Raw genomic sequence first — 13,836 nt, 5'->3', positions numbered from 1 at the left:
TCATGTTCAAGTTATGCATGTGTACAGTCCCAAATTTACAGAGTGCATTCTCCCCTTCTTCCACATGCAAGCGGAGATTAGAAGCTTCTGATTGCTTTTAACAGCAGCCCACTGTTTGCCGCTGTTCAAACCTGGCAAGTTACGATTTGCACAAACCATAATTTGCCCTTAAACTAGGATGCTAAACCAGACTTTGATTCTGGTTTGCAATCCTGCGTTGCCTTTATTCAAACCATAGTTTGCTGGGTTTGGACCGAATCACAAACAAGCTTTTATACATACATCAATATGCATCTCCTTACCAACTAAGCAAAGTTCTAAGATAATTTCAAAATAAATGCTGGAGATGTAATCATGGGAGCTGACTTTTTTGCATGTTTGGTGGAAATGTGCAAACTTTTAGAATAATATCCTGACCACTGGTCATACTGGCTGGTGCTTATGAGAACTGTAGTCCAAAACATCTTGAAAGCATCAAGATAGTCCCTGACAGAGTGGGTCACACTATTATCTTGTGTGTGCTTTATATTCTATGAGGCTCTTGTGCATTCTCCACACCACATGTAAACATATGTGCCACTGTATACTGTGTACATCTCTATAAGCAACCCCACCCTTTCCTACAAAAAAGGAGTGGGATAGGGTATCTGCATGCAGCCCAAGTCAAATGTAACACTAATTGCTTTTCACACCCACAGCCCACTACACATATGGGGATGAGTGGGGCACACAGGAATTTAGTAGGAAAATGGAGGCAGAACCCAGGAGGCCCCTGCTGAATATATGCAACAATACAGAGGTGACAAGATGGTTGCAGTGGGAAGGGATAAGACAACTCATCCATAAGAAGTTTTCCCTATGCAACCCTTAGGTACTGGAATTCCTTAAAATAATAGCCTGGGAAAATAGAGATATATGCCAGACGTTTACAGCATGGAACCTATCATGTCTTTTGCACTGCTCCTCCCTTCTTCAGCCCTAGTTTCAATGGACTTACATTAATATTCCCCATCATCTCCCTGTGTTGTTGTTATATGTACCATATTTATTATTTATTTAATGAATTTATAAACCGAACTTCCTCCCAGGCCCTCACTAATCTATAGGGGTAATGACTCTTAGCATGGTGGAGGATGTAGACTACAGGTCACATCCTCACTCAAGTCAACTGATTGCCCTGCGACTGCTAAATGGCCCATCCAATCCCACTCTGGTTACTAAAGCACTGGCTGAATTGCTGATAGGTTTTTAGTGTTCCCTTCCTGAAGGCTATAAGCTTTCTTTCCCTTTTGGAAAGTAAATGAACCAATTCTACAGGTTTTGCTGAAACAGCCAGAATTTATGTTGGGGCCTTCCTCGGTCCTGCAGCAGGGAGAAGGAGAAGATAGGTAACACTTCTATTGGCAATGTATTCTTCTGATTTGACAGCCCAGTCCCGTTTCATGGAAGGGAGTGGCAGAAATAGCTTTGTGGCTCTCAGGGATAGCTAGTTTTCTCTCTTTCTCTTTCTCTCTCCAGTTCTCAGAGACATGTGCTGGAGGGGTTGAGCAAACAAGCCTCTGAGAATGAGAAGAAAAACAGAAGGCACGTGAAAGGTGTGTGTACATTTTTCAAATGGTTCAACTAATTGTGGAAGGTCTTGTGGGCGGCTGGCTATGATGGCACAGTTAAATAAATAATTAAATAACATTAGTTATTTAAATAAAATGATTTAACTAATGTTATCTGAATAATTTAAAATAAATAAATAAACAAAATTATTTATGAAGTTATAAGGGTGCAATCCTATGCATGGTTAGACAGAAAAAGTCCTACAACTCCCAGCATGCCTCAGCCAGCCATGCTCGCTAGGGCACACTGGGAGTTGTAGGACTTTTTTCTGTCTAAACATGCATAGGATTGCACCCTAAATAATTTTAGATAGACAGTTATCCTCCCCATGACACCAGAGCAGCCTCCAGAGCAAAATGCAATGGACAGCCATGCTTGCTGAGTACAAATCACCTGTTTGCCTAAAACTGCACTTAGCAGCCTGTGCCCTGGAAAAGAGCAACTTGGTGACAGTAACAAGCTCTTGCTGGCATGGTGTCTTCTACGTGGACAAATGAGAGGGACCAGCAGTGGTTGCTAACGTTTTACAATGCTTCCTAGTGAAGAGAGGCAGTGGACATGGTCCTAGTCAAGAAGCACCACTTACTCCGATGTTCTGAAGAGAAGCCAGCTCCACAGCCTTCTGAGCCAGGGTTAGCAAATTGGCTTCCTGAGACACACGTCGCCTTCTCCGCGTGCTCTGGATGACGCCCCCTCGAACCCCACCAAAGTCATTCGCTCTCTGGCCAATGCCATCGGCTACAGCCGCCTGCTTTTCTGCTTCTCTAGCACGTTCGTATGTGCCCACTCTCTCCATTTCAGGTTGGCTTGGCTGACCCCCTGCTGGCATCTCCCCACAGTCCAGCTCTGCTCTGGTCAGCTGCGAATAGCTGTCCTTGTTGTGACTGAAAGTTTCAGACTGATGGTGAAACTGAACTTCTGGATGTTGCTGCGGTTGCCAGTGATGCGGCAACACATTGCCAGGATACTCCTCGGGGGGCCTAGACGCCAGTGCCTCTTCTGCAGAAGACACTGGCAGGACCCCTTCCTTAGAGAGCCTCCGTGATCTCCTGGGGAGAGGGATCTGAGCCTGCGGCAGCACCGTCTGTGCATTATGTTCCGTTAGGGCCTTCAGCAGTTCCTGGTTCCTCTCAGGAACTGGGTGGAATTGATGGGAAGCCATATGATGCTGAGGGGGCTGGGGAGGCGCTGTCACATGAGGCTGCGCCACAGAGGCAGGCTGCTGTGGCATGCCAAAGCCTTGCACAACGGCCTGCTGGTGGTGCTGTTGCTGCTGTGGATAAAAGTTTTCAAACAGCTGCAACTGTGGAAGAGCTTGTTGCTTCTGCTGGGCAGTGAAGGCTGGGCTGGAAGAGGCGGGAGCCTGTTGAAAGACATGCAACAGCTCAGGAAGACCCTGTTTCTGGCCCTGGTGGCCAAAGGCAAGCTGGAAAGGCTGCAAAGGGAGGGCCTGATTTTGCTGCTGCTGCTGCTTTTGCATTTGCTGGAAGTGATTCATGTGGGCTTGCTGCCTGGCCAGCACTTGCTGTTCCAACTGAGCTTTGACGACATCTCCATACAAGTCTAGCTGTGGCACCACCATACTTTTCTCCCGGTTTCTTTTCAAGGCATCTGGGTGGTTGTAGAAACCCGGGATGCTGGCATTGGGATGCCCCCCTTTCTGGCTGCCTCCATAAACCATCCCGTGATTCCATCCTCCAGGCTGGGGCTGCCAACTGGCATCGCTCCGCTCAGGCAACCGGTTACCCATCAGGGAGTTCTGCCACTTGGTAGTAGCCAACTGCTGGGGTATTATCCTCGCCTCGCCTCGATCTTGATAAAGAGAGTTCACCAAAGTGGCATTGCTGGAGACCCCACTGAAGACCCCCGACTTGGAAAGCTCCGTGGCCTGGGAGGAAGGCACATTCCCTCCATGGCTGTAGTACGGTCCTTCTTTCAGCTGCTGCTGCTGGGCCTCTTTTAGTGGGACTCCTTGGTCATTGAAAAAGGCAACCCGCTTTCCAGCCCTCTTGCTTGAAGACTTTGGCTGCGCCTGCAGACTCATGGTTCAGTCTGTCCTCCCAGGTGCAAGGGTCAGATCAACAGCCTACCCATGGCTAGCACTAGAGCAGAAACTGACACAGACTGAAAGATAGCAAAAGGCTTTCTTCCCTCTCCAGTCTAATCCATGCAGAGACGTAAGAGGCAGATTTCAGTCTGTTGGGCCGCCCTCTTTATATACTGTAATCTAAAGGGATTCCGAAGTCCACTTCGTTTCAGCACCTGAAACAGAAGGAGAGAATTAATCGCAAAAGATCAACAGAAAACTGTTACGTAAAGCCTTTTTAAACGTCAGTCAGTCCATCTATTCCTTCCGACAGCAAGGACCATTTGCCAGGGACAATGTGTGTCTGCCCATTTCCCTCCATCTCCCTGTTTGCCTGTCAGCCCTAGTGCCTTCCTCTAATTCATACCTATGTCACTTTTGTCTAATGGATAATTTATATTTGGCTATACAAGTTTTCCCTGGGTTTCAACTGTTGTGACAATACTCTGTAACAATATTAAATGTCTACTCAACCCTTTTCTCTCTCTGTTCCATTCTTTTATCCCTCTCCATCTATTTTTTTTATTTTGAAACATTTTCCTTTCCTTTCAACATCTCTAATTTTCTGCCTTTTTCATCAAGTGCCTGACTGACCAGCTTCGCTCTTCAAACAGTGACAATTCTTTTGTAAACGCATCTTCTACCATGTCAAGGGAAGAACTACAGTGGACATTTTCTCATCACGTTTTTCTCTCTTATCTTTTTGGTACCAATTTTTCAACCAAAAAAGTTATTTTTAACTGATTTCCTCATATATCCAATCTGCCCTCCCCTGAAAGACACATCAATACATGCCTAAAACAAATCTGTCAGCAATTACTCTACCCTAATGCTCCTCAATATTTTAGTTTTAAGGCTGCAATCCTATGGTCCTAGGGGGGCATCCCTGGGACCACAGGATTTGTCAGATCTCCCTTTCTGAAAATGGAGAGAGAGTTTTGCCCTTGTAGAGTGAGATCCAACCTCATAAGCCTCCATAACCAGTGTGGCGCTCCAATGTTGGAAAGGGCCAAAAGGAAGGATGCTGGGAGAGGCTGTGGAGCCACAGGACCCAAAGCCCTCCTATTCCCCCAACAAGCCCCTGGAACCCAGGGGGCAGAGCGGGGGAGACTGCAGCAGCCTTGGAACTGGTGTAGTTTATTTCCCTCCCAAAAGCATCAGAGGAAAACGTTAAAGAAAGGAAAACATCCCACAACAGAAAAAAGAGAGAGGAAGAATACCCCCTGGCCTCCAGCACAAGCCTGGCAGGCCATAGGAAAATATAGTTCCTCCACCTCAGATTCACCCTCTCCCGCCCCACAGGATTGCTCTGTAAACGTATTAAACTCCAGGTTTCCTACATAAAACTGAACCAAGATCTGTCTATGCAGAGCTTAATTCTGGTAGGCGGCAGGGTCAGCCCCCTCCCTGGCCAGGAAGTTTAGCAGAACACAGAACCTGCTCTGCTCTGCTCCCCTCCCAAGTCCTGAAGTGTCTCATGTCATGCTGAGCTTTGGAGCAGGGAGAGGTTTCTGCCTCTTCCAAAGGTCAGGGCAACATAAAATCTTCTCCCACTCCTGCCTGAATCCTCAGCACATGCCAGAGAAACAAGGAGAGCAGAAAAAGAAGTCTCTCATGTCATCCTGCACTTTGGAGGAGGCAGAAGCAGCATGACCATCTCACACTATGTCTGCCTGTTCCAAAGCCCAGTGCATCCCCACCACATGCCTCCTCAAAAGTCCTCTGTAACTGCCGGAGAATTTGGGGGGCAGGATGAGATGGTGGTAACCACAAAATAAATGCTGGCTACTGAGCCAAACTGCATTTGCAGAACCCAGAATCTACCCGAAGTTTCTGCCAGCATTCTCCATTGCACCAAGAAGTCTGTGAATGGATTGGGCACTTGAAAACATAAAGACTGCCTTCTCCTTTACAAGCCCACCCACCCTCTTCAGCTGAGCTTCCAGAACCTCCACTTTCCACGATTTGGCACCTGTATAACACAGAATAGGACCTTTTTGTCATTGCACCAAGGCTTCAGAACAGCATGCCTGGGTGATTTGTCTGGCCTCCCCTTGCCCCTGGACTTCCAATATACCTGTAAAACCTTTCTGTTTTGAAGGGCATTTGGGGGAGGCAAGTTTTTAAGTTTGCTGCATTTTTCTGCTCTTGTAATTGTATCTTTCTCTGATGTTTGGTCAATTTTTTGTTTTATCTTTTAGGATTACTTATTGTATTAGTAGTGTTTATGAATACATCTTTTACATTTTGCTAGCAGGTTTGGATGCTTTTTTCCAGGAGAAAATCAGAGTATAAATATTTTAAATAAATAAAACATATATAGCTGGTTGGAAAGATTCTTATGCACTTTTACTCCTTTAAAAAAAAATGAAACAACACATGCTCAAAAATGCATCAAATGGGGTATTTTCAAGTTTATTAGTTGAAAATAACAAACTTATTTGTTTGTTAATAGAACCAACCCTCTATTAATAAAATACATTAACATCAAAGGGCTTGTTGCTGCTGCATCAATTTTTTTTAAAAACTGCATATTGTTCACTTGAAAGTTGCAACCTCAAACTGACAGGCCAATATGGGTGAAAGTCATGGTGTTACTGTCAAAAAGTTCCTCCATTTCATCCTTCAATATTTATCATTGCCACCATCTATTTTTCATCTTGGATGCTAGAGGGAAGGGTCCGAAAGCCGCTTTCCCTCATGCTGAACTGTAATGCTCTGGAGCAGGGGTACAGAAGTGAGCTGAGCCTGATCTCATCTGATCTTGGAAGCTAAGCAGGGTCAGCCTTGGTTAGTACTTGGATGGGAGACCGCCTGGGAATCAGGCTTCCTGCACCGAGCAGGGGGTTGGACTCAATGGTCTTGTAGGCCCCTTCCAACCCTATGATATCCAACTCTATTCTATGAACCTGGTGCCCAACAAATATTTTGGACAACAACTCCAATAATTCCTGGCCATGCTGGCTTGAGCTTATTGGATTAGTGGTCCAAAATTTCTGGAGGGCATCAGATTGCATACCCCTACTCTAGAAAATGATGCAATCCATACATTACCCCATAAGAGACACTGGCTTTTTATGCAATTTATTTCACAGTTTGACAAATGAATACACACCAAAAGTGTTTAATAGCAGTGTCTTAAGTCTGCTCACCATGCCACCCCCACCTAAACTGAATTAGCCTGTCTGAAACTAGAGACAACTATGTGCTTCGTAGAAGTACTATATGCATACTGTGCCAGTGCCACAAGCAGAATGTTCTCTTCCCCAATGACTCAGTAGAGTGCATTGTTGCGTTACAGATAGCCCATGTTAATGTGCTGTCGATTACTAGCAGTGAACCTTTGTTGACCCATACTTAAATAGCATGGTTCAATTTGCCAAGATCTAATGCCTAGTTCTGGTGTCAGAAGATATAGTTAAGAATGACCAGAGACAAGCCTCATTCCAGAGGCTTTTAAAAACAAAACATCACAGTTGGTCCAAAAGAATAGCTTGGAAGAGATTATGATAAGCATAAATCATTGCGCACATAGAAAGACTACATAAATGGTGCATAGTACGGAAGTACTAGGTAATTTTTCATAGACTGCACAACTATGTTGTGCACCAAAATCGCCTAGTTCCTGATTAAGATCCTAGCCAAGGTGTCCTGCTCCTCCCTCCCCAGTAAATGCCATTGTTCACCTTTTGACAGTTCTTTTTAGACAAACACACCACCTTGAGTATTGTCAGAAAAGGTTACTCTATCTAGTCTTACAGTCTGAAAATTAGGAGCCCAGTAGCTAAAGCAGCCCCCTTCATGGATCACTGCCTTGTTGTGGCGAAGGGGCTTGCGTAACTCAGTGAAGCCATAAGCTATGCCGTGCAGGGCCACCCAAGACGGACAGGTCATGGCAGAGAGTTCTGACAAAATGTGGTCCACTGGAGAAGCAAATGGCAACCCACTCCAGTATTCTTGCCAAGAAAACCCCACGGAACGTATCACAAGGCTAAAAGAGATGACGCTGGAAGATGAGCCCCTCAGGTCGGAAGGTGTCCAATATACTACTGGGGAAGAGCAGAGGGTATTTCCAAGTAGCACCAGAAAGAGTGAAGCGGCTGGGCCAAAGCCGAAAGGACACTCAGCTGTGGATGTGTCTGGTGGTGAGAAGAAAATCCGATGCTGTACAGAACAATATTATTTAGGAACCTGGAATGTAAGGTCAATGAATCAAGGTAAGCTGGAGGTGGTCAAACATGAGATGGCAAGATTGAACATCGACATCTTGGGAATCAGCGAACTAAAATGGACAAGCATGGGCGAATTTAATTCAGGTGACCATTATATCTACTATTGTGGGCAAGAATCCCTTAGAAGAAATGGAGTAGCACTCATAGTCAATAAAAGGGTGGGAAAAGCAGTACTGGGGTACAATCTCAAAAACGACAGAATGATCTCAGTACGAATCCAAGGCAAACCACTCAACAACACAGCAATTCAAGTCTATGCCCCAACCACTGAGGCCGAAGACGCTGAGGTTGATCGGTTCTATGAAGACCTACAACACCTTCTAGAACTAACACCAAAAAAAGATGTCCTCTTCATCATAGGGGATTGGAATGCTAAAGTAGGAAGTCAATAAATCACCGGGATAACAGGCAAGCATGGCCTTGGTGTACAAAATGAAGCAGGACAAAGGCTAATAGAGTTTTGCCAAGAGAACATGCTGATCGTAGCAAACACTCTTTTCCAACAGCACAAGAGGCGACTCTACACATGGACATCAACAGATGGTCAATATCGAAATCAGATTGATTATGTCCTTTGCAGCCAAAGATGGAGAAGCTCTATACAGTCAGTAAAAACAAGACCTGGAGCTGACTGTGGCTCAGATCATGAGCTTCTTATCGCAAAATTTCAGCTTAAATTGAAGAACATAGGGAAAACCACTAAACCATTCAGGTATGACCTAAACCATATCCCTGATGAATATACAGTGGAGGTGGGGAATAGATTTCAGGGATTAGACCTGATAGACAGAGTGCCTGAGGAACTGTGGACGGAGGTCCGTCACATTGTTCAGGAGGCAGCAACTCAATCCATCCCAAAGAAAAAGAAATGCAAGAAAGCCAAGTAGCTGAGGAAAGAAAGGAAGAGAAAAGCAAGGGAGAAAGGGGAAAATATATCCAACTGAATGCAGAGTTCCAGAGAACAGCAAGGAGAGACAAGAAGGCCTTCTTAAATGAACAATGCAAAGAAATCGAGGAAAACAACAGAATGGGAAAGACTAGAGATCTTTTCAAGAAAATCGGAAATATCAAGGGAACGTTTTGTGCAAAGACGGGCATGATAAAGGACAAAGAAGGCAGGGACCTAACACAAGCAGATGAGATTAAGAAGAGGTGGAAAGAATACACAGAAGAACTGTACAGGAAAGATCTTAATGTCCCTAATAGCCATGATAGCGCTGTCACTGAACTTGAGCCGGACATCCTTGAGAGTGAAGTCAAGTGGGCCTTAGGAAGCATTACTAACAACAAAGCTAGCAGAGATGACAGCATTCCAGCTGAGCTATTTAAAATCCGAAAAGATGATGCTGTTAAAGTGCTGCACTCAATATGCCAACAAATTTGGAACACTCAACAGTGGCCACAAGACTGGAAAAGGTCAGTTTACATTTCAATTCCAAAGAAGGGCAATGCCAAAGAGGGTTCAAACTACTGTACAATTGCGCTCATTTCACATGCCAGCAAGGTGATGCTCAAAATCCTACAAGCTAGGCTTCAGCAGTATGAGAACCGAGGACTACCGGAAGTACAAGCTGGGTTCCGAAGAGGCAGAGGAACTAGAGATCAAATTGCCGACATTCACTAGATCATGGAGAAAGCAAGAGAAATCCAGAAAAACGTCTATTTCTGCTTCACTGACTATGCTAAAGCCTTTGATTGTGTGGATTACAACGAACTCTGGCAAATTCTTAAAGAGATGGGAGTACCAGACCGCCTTACCTATCTCCTGAGAAACCTGTACGAGGGTCAAGAAGCAACAGTAAGAACCAGACATGGAACAACCAATTGGTTCAAAATTGGGAAAGGAGTATGACAAGGCTGCATATTGTCGCCCTGCTTATTTAACTTATGTGCAGAGTACATCATGAGAAACGCCAGGTTGGATGAATCACAGGTCGGAATTAAGATTGCAGGGAGAATTATCAACAACCTCAGTTACACAGACGATACCACCCTAATGGCAGAAAGCGAAGAGGATCTAAAGAGCCTCTTGTTGAGGGTGAAAGTGGAGAGTGCAAAAGCTGGTTTGAAACTCAACATTAAAAAAACTAAGATCATGGCATCTGGCCCCATCACTTCCTGGCACAGAGAAGGGGAAGAAAAGGAAGCAGTGACAGATTTTGTTTTCTTGGGCTCCAAGAGTCACTCTTGGTGACTGTAGCCATGAAATTAAAAGACGCTTGCTCCTTGGGAGGAAAGCTATGGCAAACCTAGACAGCATAGTCAGAAGCAGAGACATCACCTTGCTGACAAAGATTCGTATAATCAAAGCTATGGTTTTCCCAGTGGTAACGTATGGCTGTGAGAGCTGGACTATAAGGAAGGCTGAGCACCAAAGAATGGATGCTTTCGAACTGTGGTGCTGGAGAAGACTCTTACGAGTCCCCTGGACTGCAAGGAGGTCAAATCAGTCAATCCTAAAGGAAATCAACCCTGAGTGCTCATTGGAAGGACACATACTGAAGCTGAAGCTTAAATATTTTGGCCACCAAATGCGAAGAGAAAAGTCACTGGAAAAGACCCTGATGCTGGGAAGGATTGAAGGCAAAAGTAGAAGGGGATGGCAGAGGATGAGATGGCTAGATAGCATCACCGATGCAATGAATATGAACTTGAGCACACTCTGGGAGAGAGCTGAAGACAGGAAGGCCTGGTGTGCTATGGTCCATGGGGTCACGAAGAGTCGGACACGACTTAATGACTGAACAACTACAAGCTAAAGCAGCAACAGAATGGCATTAACCATGGTTTTCTTTTAATGTGCAGTCAGGTAAAAAATGTGCAATACCAGAAAAAAATACGCAGCTTCAAAAGAACATTTGTACAGTTCAAAAATTCAAGGAATGCAAAAGTTGTATTGTATTAGTTGATGGGAAAAGTGACAGATAACAATGGGAAAAGTAAGTTGAATACTCCAGGCTCCTGCAGAACCCCAGACGCTGATCAAGCGTAGCCATTTCTTCCACAAACACCTAATGCCAAGGACATTTCTAGCAGATGCCACTGCTATTCTCCACAGAGTGTTCATCAATGTTTCAAATATGATGGAAATCATTCTAGAACATGGGGAGCCCTTTCCTTGACAAGTCATGGGAGGATCTTAATGTTCTGACAGGAGTAACATGATGCTCCAAATTATCAAATGCAACATTCTTAACAGGGACCTTAATAGGGCAAAGCTACATGAACCATTTGTGTCTGAAAATATCCTCGCAGCATCAGCCAGTCTGGCCCCCAATAACTGGAGTGTGAATATAACACTATTCTTCATTAGTGGTGTCAATTTCCTAGTTGTGAGGATCTTTCCTTCACTCTATGTAGGCTTTTAAATGTCATGACTGTGACTATGCAACGAAGTATGCGGGTGCACACAAGAAAAATGCACAGATGTGTTGTAGTGTGCAAATTACAATCACATACCACTGTGCAGTTCTAAATTTTCCTTTTAAAAAGCCCTGGATTATCAGAGTATGTTTCACATGAGCTCAGGTAGATATCAAGAAATAAAGGATCCACTGATAAATGACCTTGCAAATGGAAAATACTTAATTTAGAAATAAGAGAGATCATGAACCTACAGAAGCTTCTGGCTATATCAAGAACTGCACCTGGGAACAGAGGTCTCTAGAAGGCAGGATCTCATCTGCTCACTTTTTACACAGGAGCTTTCATAGTAGTTAGAAGTCATTACTCCTGCTTAGGAATTTCCCAGTAAATAGCCATGTACACTTTGAAATTTCTGAGTGGACAGCTCTCCATTCTTCTGGGAGCAGCTTAAAAAGCATTTATTAAGTTCCAAAGGAGTCTTCTGGTACTGAGCAATACACACCAGATAAAAGGAGAAAGATGTGGTGGCTGCACAGAGCTAAGGAAGGTAGGTGAGAGTACAATAAGGATCAAAAGCCTTATTTGCTCCCCAAGATGTTACCATACCCAGGGTTGAATGTAACACAGTTGACTATACCCCAAACTACTGAAAACACCAACTTCGACAAAAACTGCTGTAAACTGGTCATTAGACAAGGATATAATGAAATTATAACAATGTTGGAAGTAAATACATTTATGTCCTAGTGTGTGGTTACAAAAGTATTATGGTAACAATTCAAAATGAAAGACCTAGAGATTACAGATGATGCAAGCAAAGGGAATAGGATTAATACAATAAAGCTAGCACAATAAAGCAACCTAAAAGACGTCTTAACACCAGGATAGTAGATACCAATGCTATAGTTCACGCAAGCACACAGCTTGCTGTATAAACAGATAAGACTAAGAACTGCCAAGGGATTGGAAGATTTTTTTTTCTGGCAGTAAGTTTTCTTGTCAGGTGGGTCTCATTTCCAAAGCATGATGATAAAATGGAGGTAACGAATGGGCTATTTCCCGCCTTATGAATTGTCTCCACTCCCATAGTAATCACTGCCACTTAGCTAAATGCTTCACATACATATTGAGGTTAATTAAGATTAATGCCAACAATACTCACCAATGACTGGATAGAACAACCTGCATCTGGCATCTTTCCAGCACATTCAGAGCTACATGAGAAAACTGTGTATCATCTAACTGCCTATTTACTAAAGTACCAATGAAATAATGTGCAAAATGCTTCCTCAAAGAAAAGCAGAAAAAGGAGAAAAAAGGAAGATAGAGCTCTTTGAAAAGCTTAGTTCAAGTTTACCTGTGGAACCATCTCAGAACATGATGAGGATACTATTCTACCTGTACCATGTTTAATTACAGAACTCAGGGTTTTTATAAACTCCTCCATTACATACTGAGGCGTTGGACTGATGTAAAAATGAAAACACAACTGCAATATCAATACATGACATAAATAATGGAATAATTATGCTCGAATAATCAATAGGTCTTGTATTTAGGTAGGTGCTTGATATATACGTTTGCAAATAAGTCCAGAGAAGTTACTACCCCATATATTTAGGGGTCTGCCTAGCCACAGATACCTAGTCGTTTTCAGCACATCAATGAAAACTAACAGCCACCAACTCTTAACAGAAACATCCCTGTTTAATTGCCTAGGGAAGACTCTTACTCGTCAAAGGTGATCGGGTAAATTGTTATTTACAAGTCTGTAATCACTGTACTTCACCACAAACTCTAAAAATGAATATGTATTTCTTCCTCAATGACTGTTGGCAGGGTCTTTGCAAATTTTAGACTGCTCAAAGGTCGAGGAAAAAAATGTTAAAAGGAGGTGAAGCAAAGTACAAGTCACGAGGCAAGCACAGGGGCTTTCTGCAACTTCTGTCTTTTAGGCCAACTGTACTTCCTTGCACGTGGATCATAGGCTTGCCATTTCACTGACTCACTTCCTCATCCATTTACACTTACTGTTCTCGCTCCCTCCCTCTCCATACTGGCTGCTAGCAGTGGAATCTCCTGCAATCCAGCATTACAGAGCTAGGGCGTTTCTTCACCAAGTATAACATGCTCTCAGCTCATTTTTCCACTCCCCTCTGGATGACATAAAAATATTCTCAGGAGAGAAACAGGAGACTCAAAGAGATGGAAAAATTCTGCTTTAAAATCGCAACAGATACACAATCTACTTATGTTCATGAAACCCTAGCAAGAGAGAGAACTGCAGCAAAACCATTCACCTCTCATGGGAGGTCCTAATAAGGACTCCACTGGTGCACATGTAATGGGCTTGTAGAAAGTTCTCTCTTCGTGCATCACTTATTCACTACTTGCTTTTTTGTGGCATTGCTAAAAGTGGTAAATATTGCCCATTTAACTACAGCACACTAAGTAACGCACTGACAATATCTTAATGATACTACAGCCACCTTGCAAAATAAAACATAATTTCTGTGGGGAGTGGCAAACCAATTCTCCAGT

At 43.7% G+C, this 13,836-nt stretch overlaps 1 protein-coding gene across 4 annotated transcripts in view; it reads right to left on the bottom strand.

Annotated features, from left to right (window-relative positions):
• The window catches only part of MIDEAS (mitotic deacetylase associated SANT domain protein), a 65,594-nt gene that overhangs the window by 31,709 nt on the left and 20,049 nt on the right, over window positions 1-13,836 (bottom strand). For all 4 annotated transcript variants that reach the window (XM_084847009.1, XM_084847017.1, XM_084846999.1 and 1 more), the window contains exon 2: window positions 2,198-3,873. In XM_084847009.1, coding sequence (XP_084703135.1) covers window positions 2,198-3,655 — 1,458 coding nt within the window. In that variant the 5' untranslated portion in view covers window positions 3,656-3,873. The remainder of the gene's footprint in view (window positions 1-2,197; window positions 3,874-13,836) is intronic.

This window comes from Heloderma suspectum, chromosome 1 (genome assembly GCF_057233095.1).
Source record: "Heloderma suspectum isolate Gila_16-S chromosome 1, 16-S_ref, whole genome shotgun sequence".
NCBI lineage: Eukaryota > Metazoa > Chordata > Lepidosauria > Squamata > Helodermatidae > Heloderma > Heloderma suspectum.
This window is presented reverse-complemented; position numbering and strand designations above follow the sequence as displayed.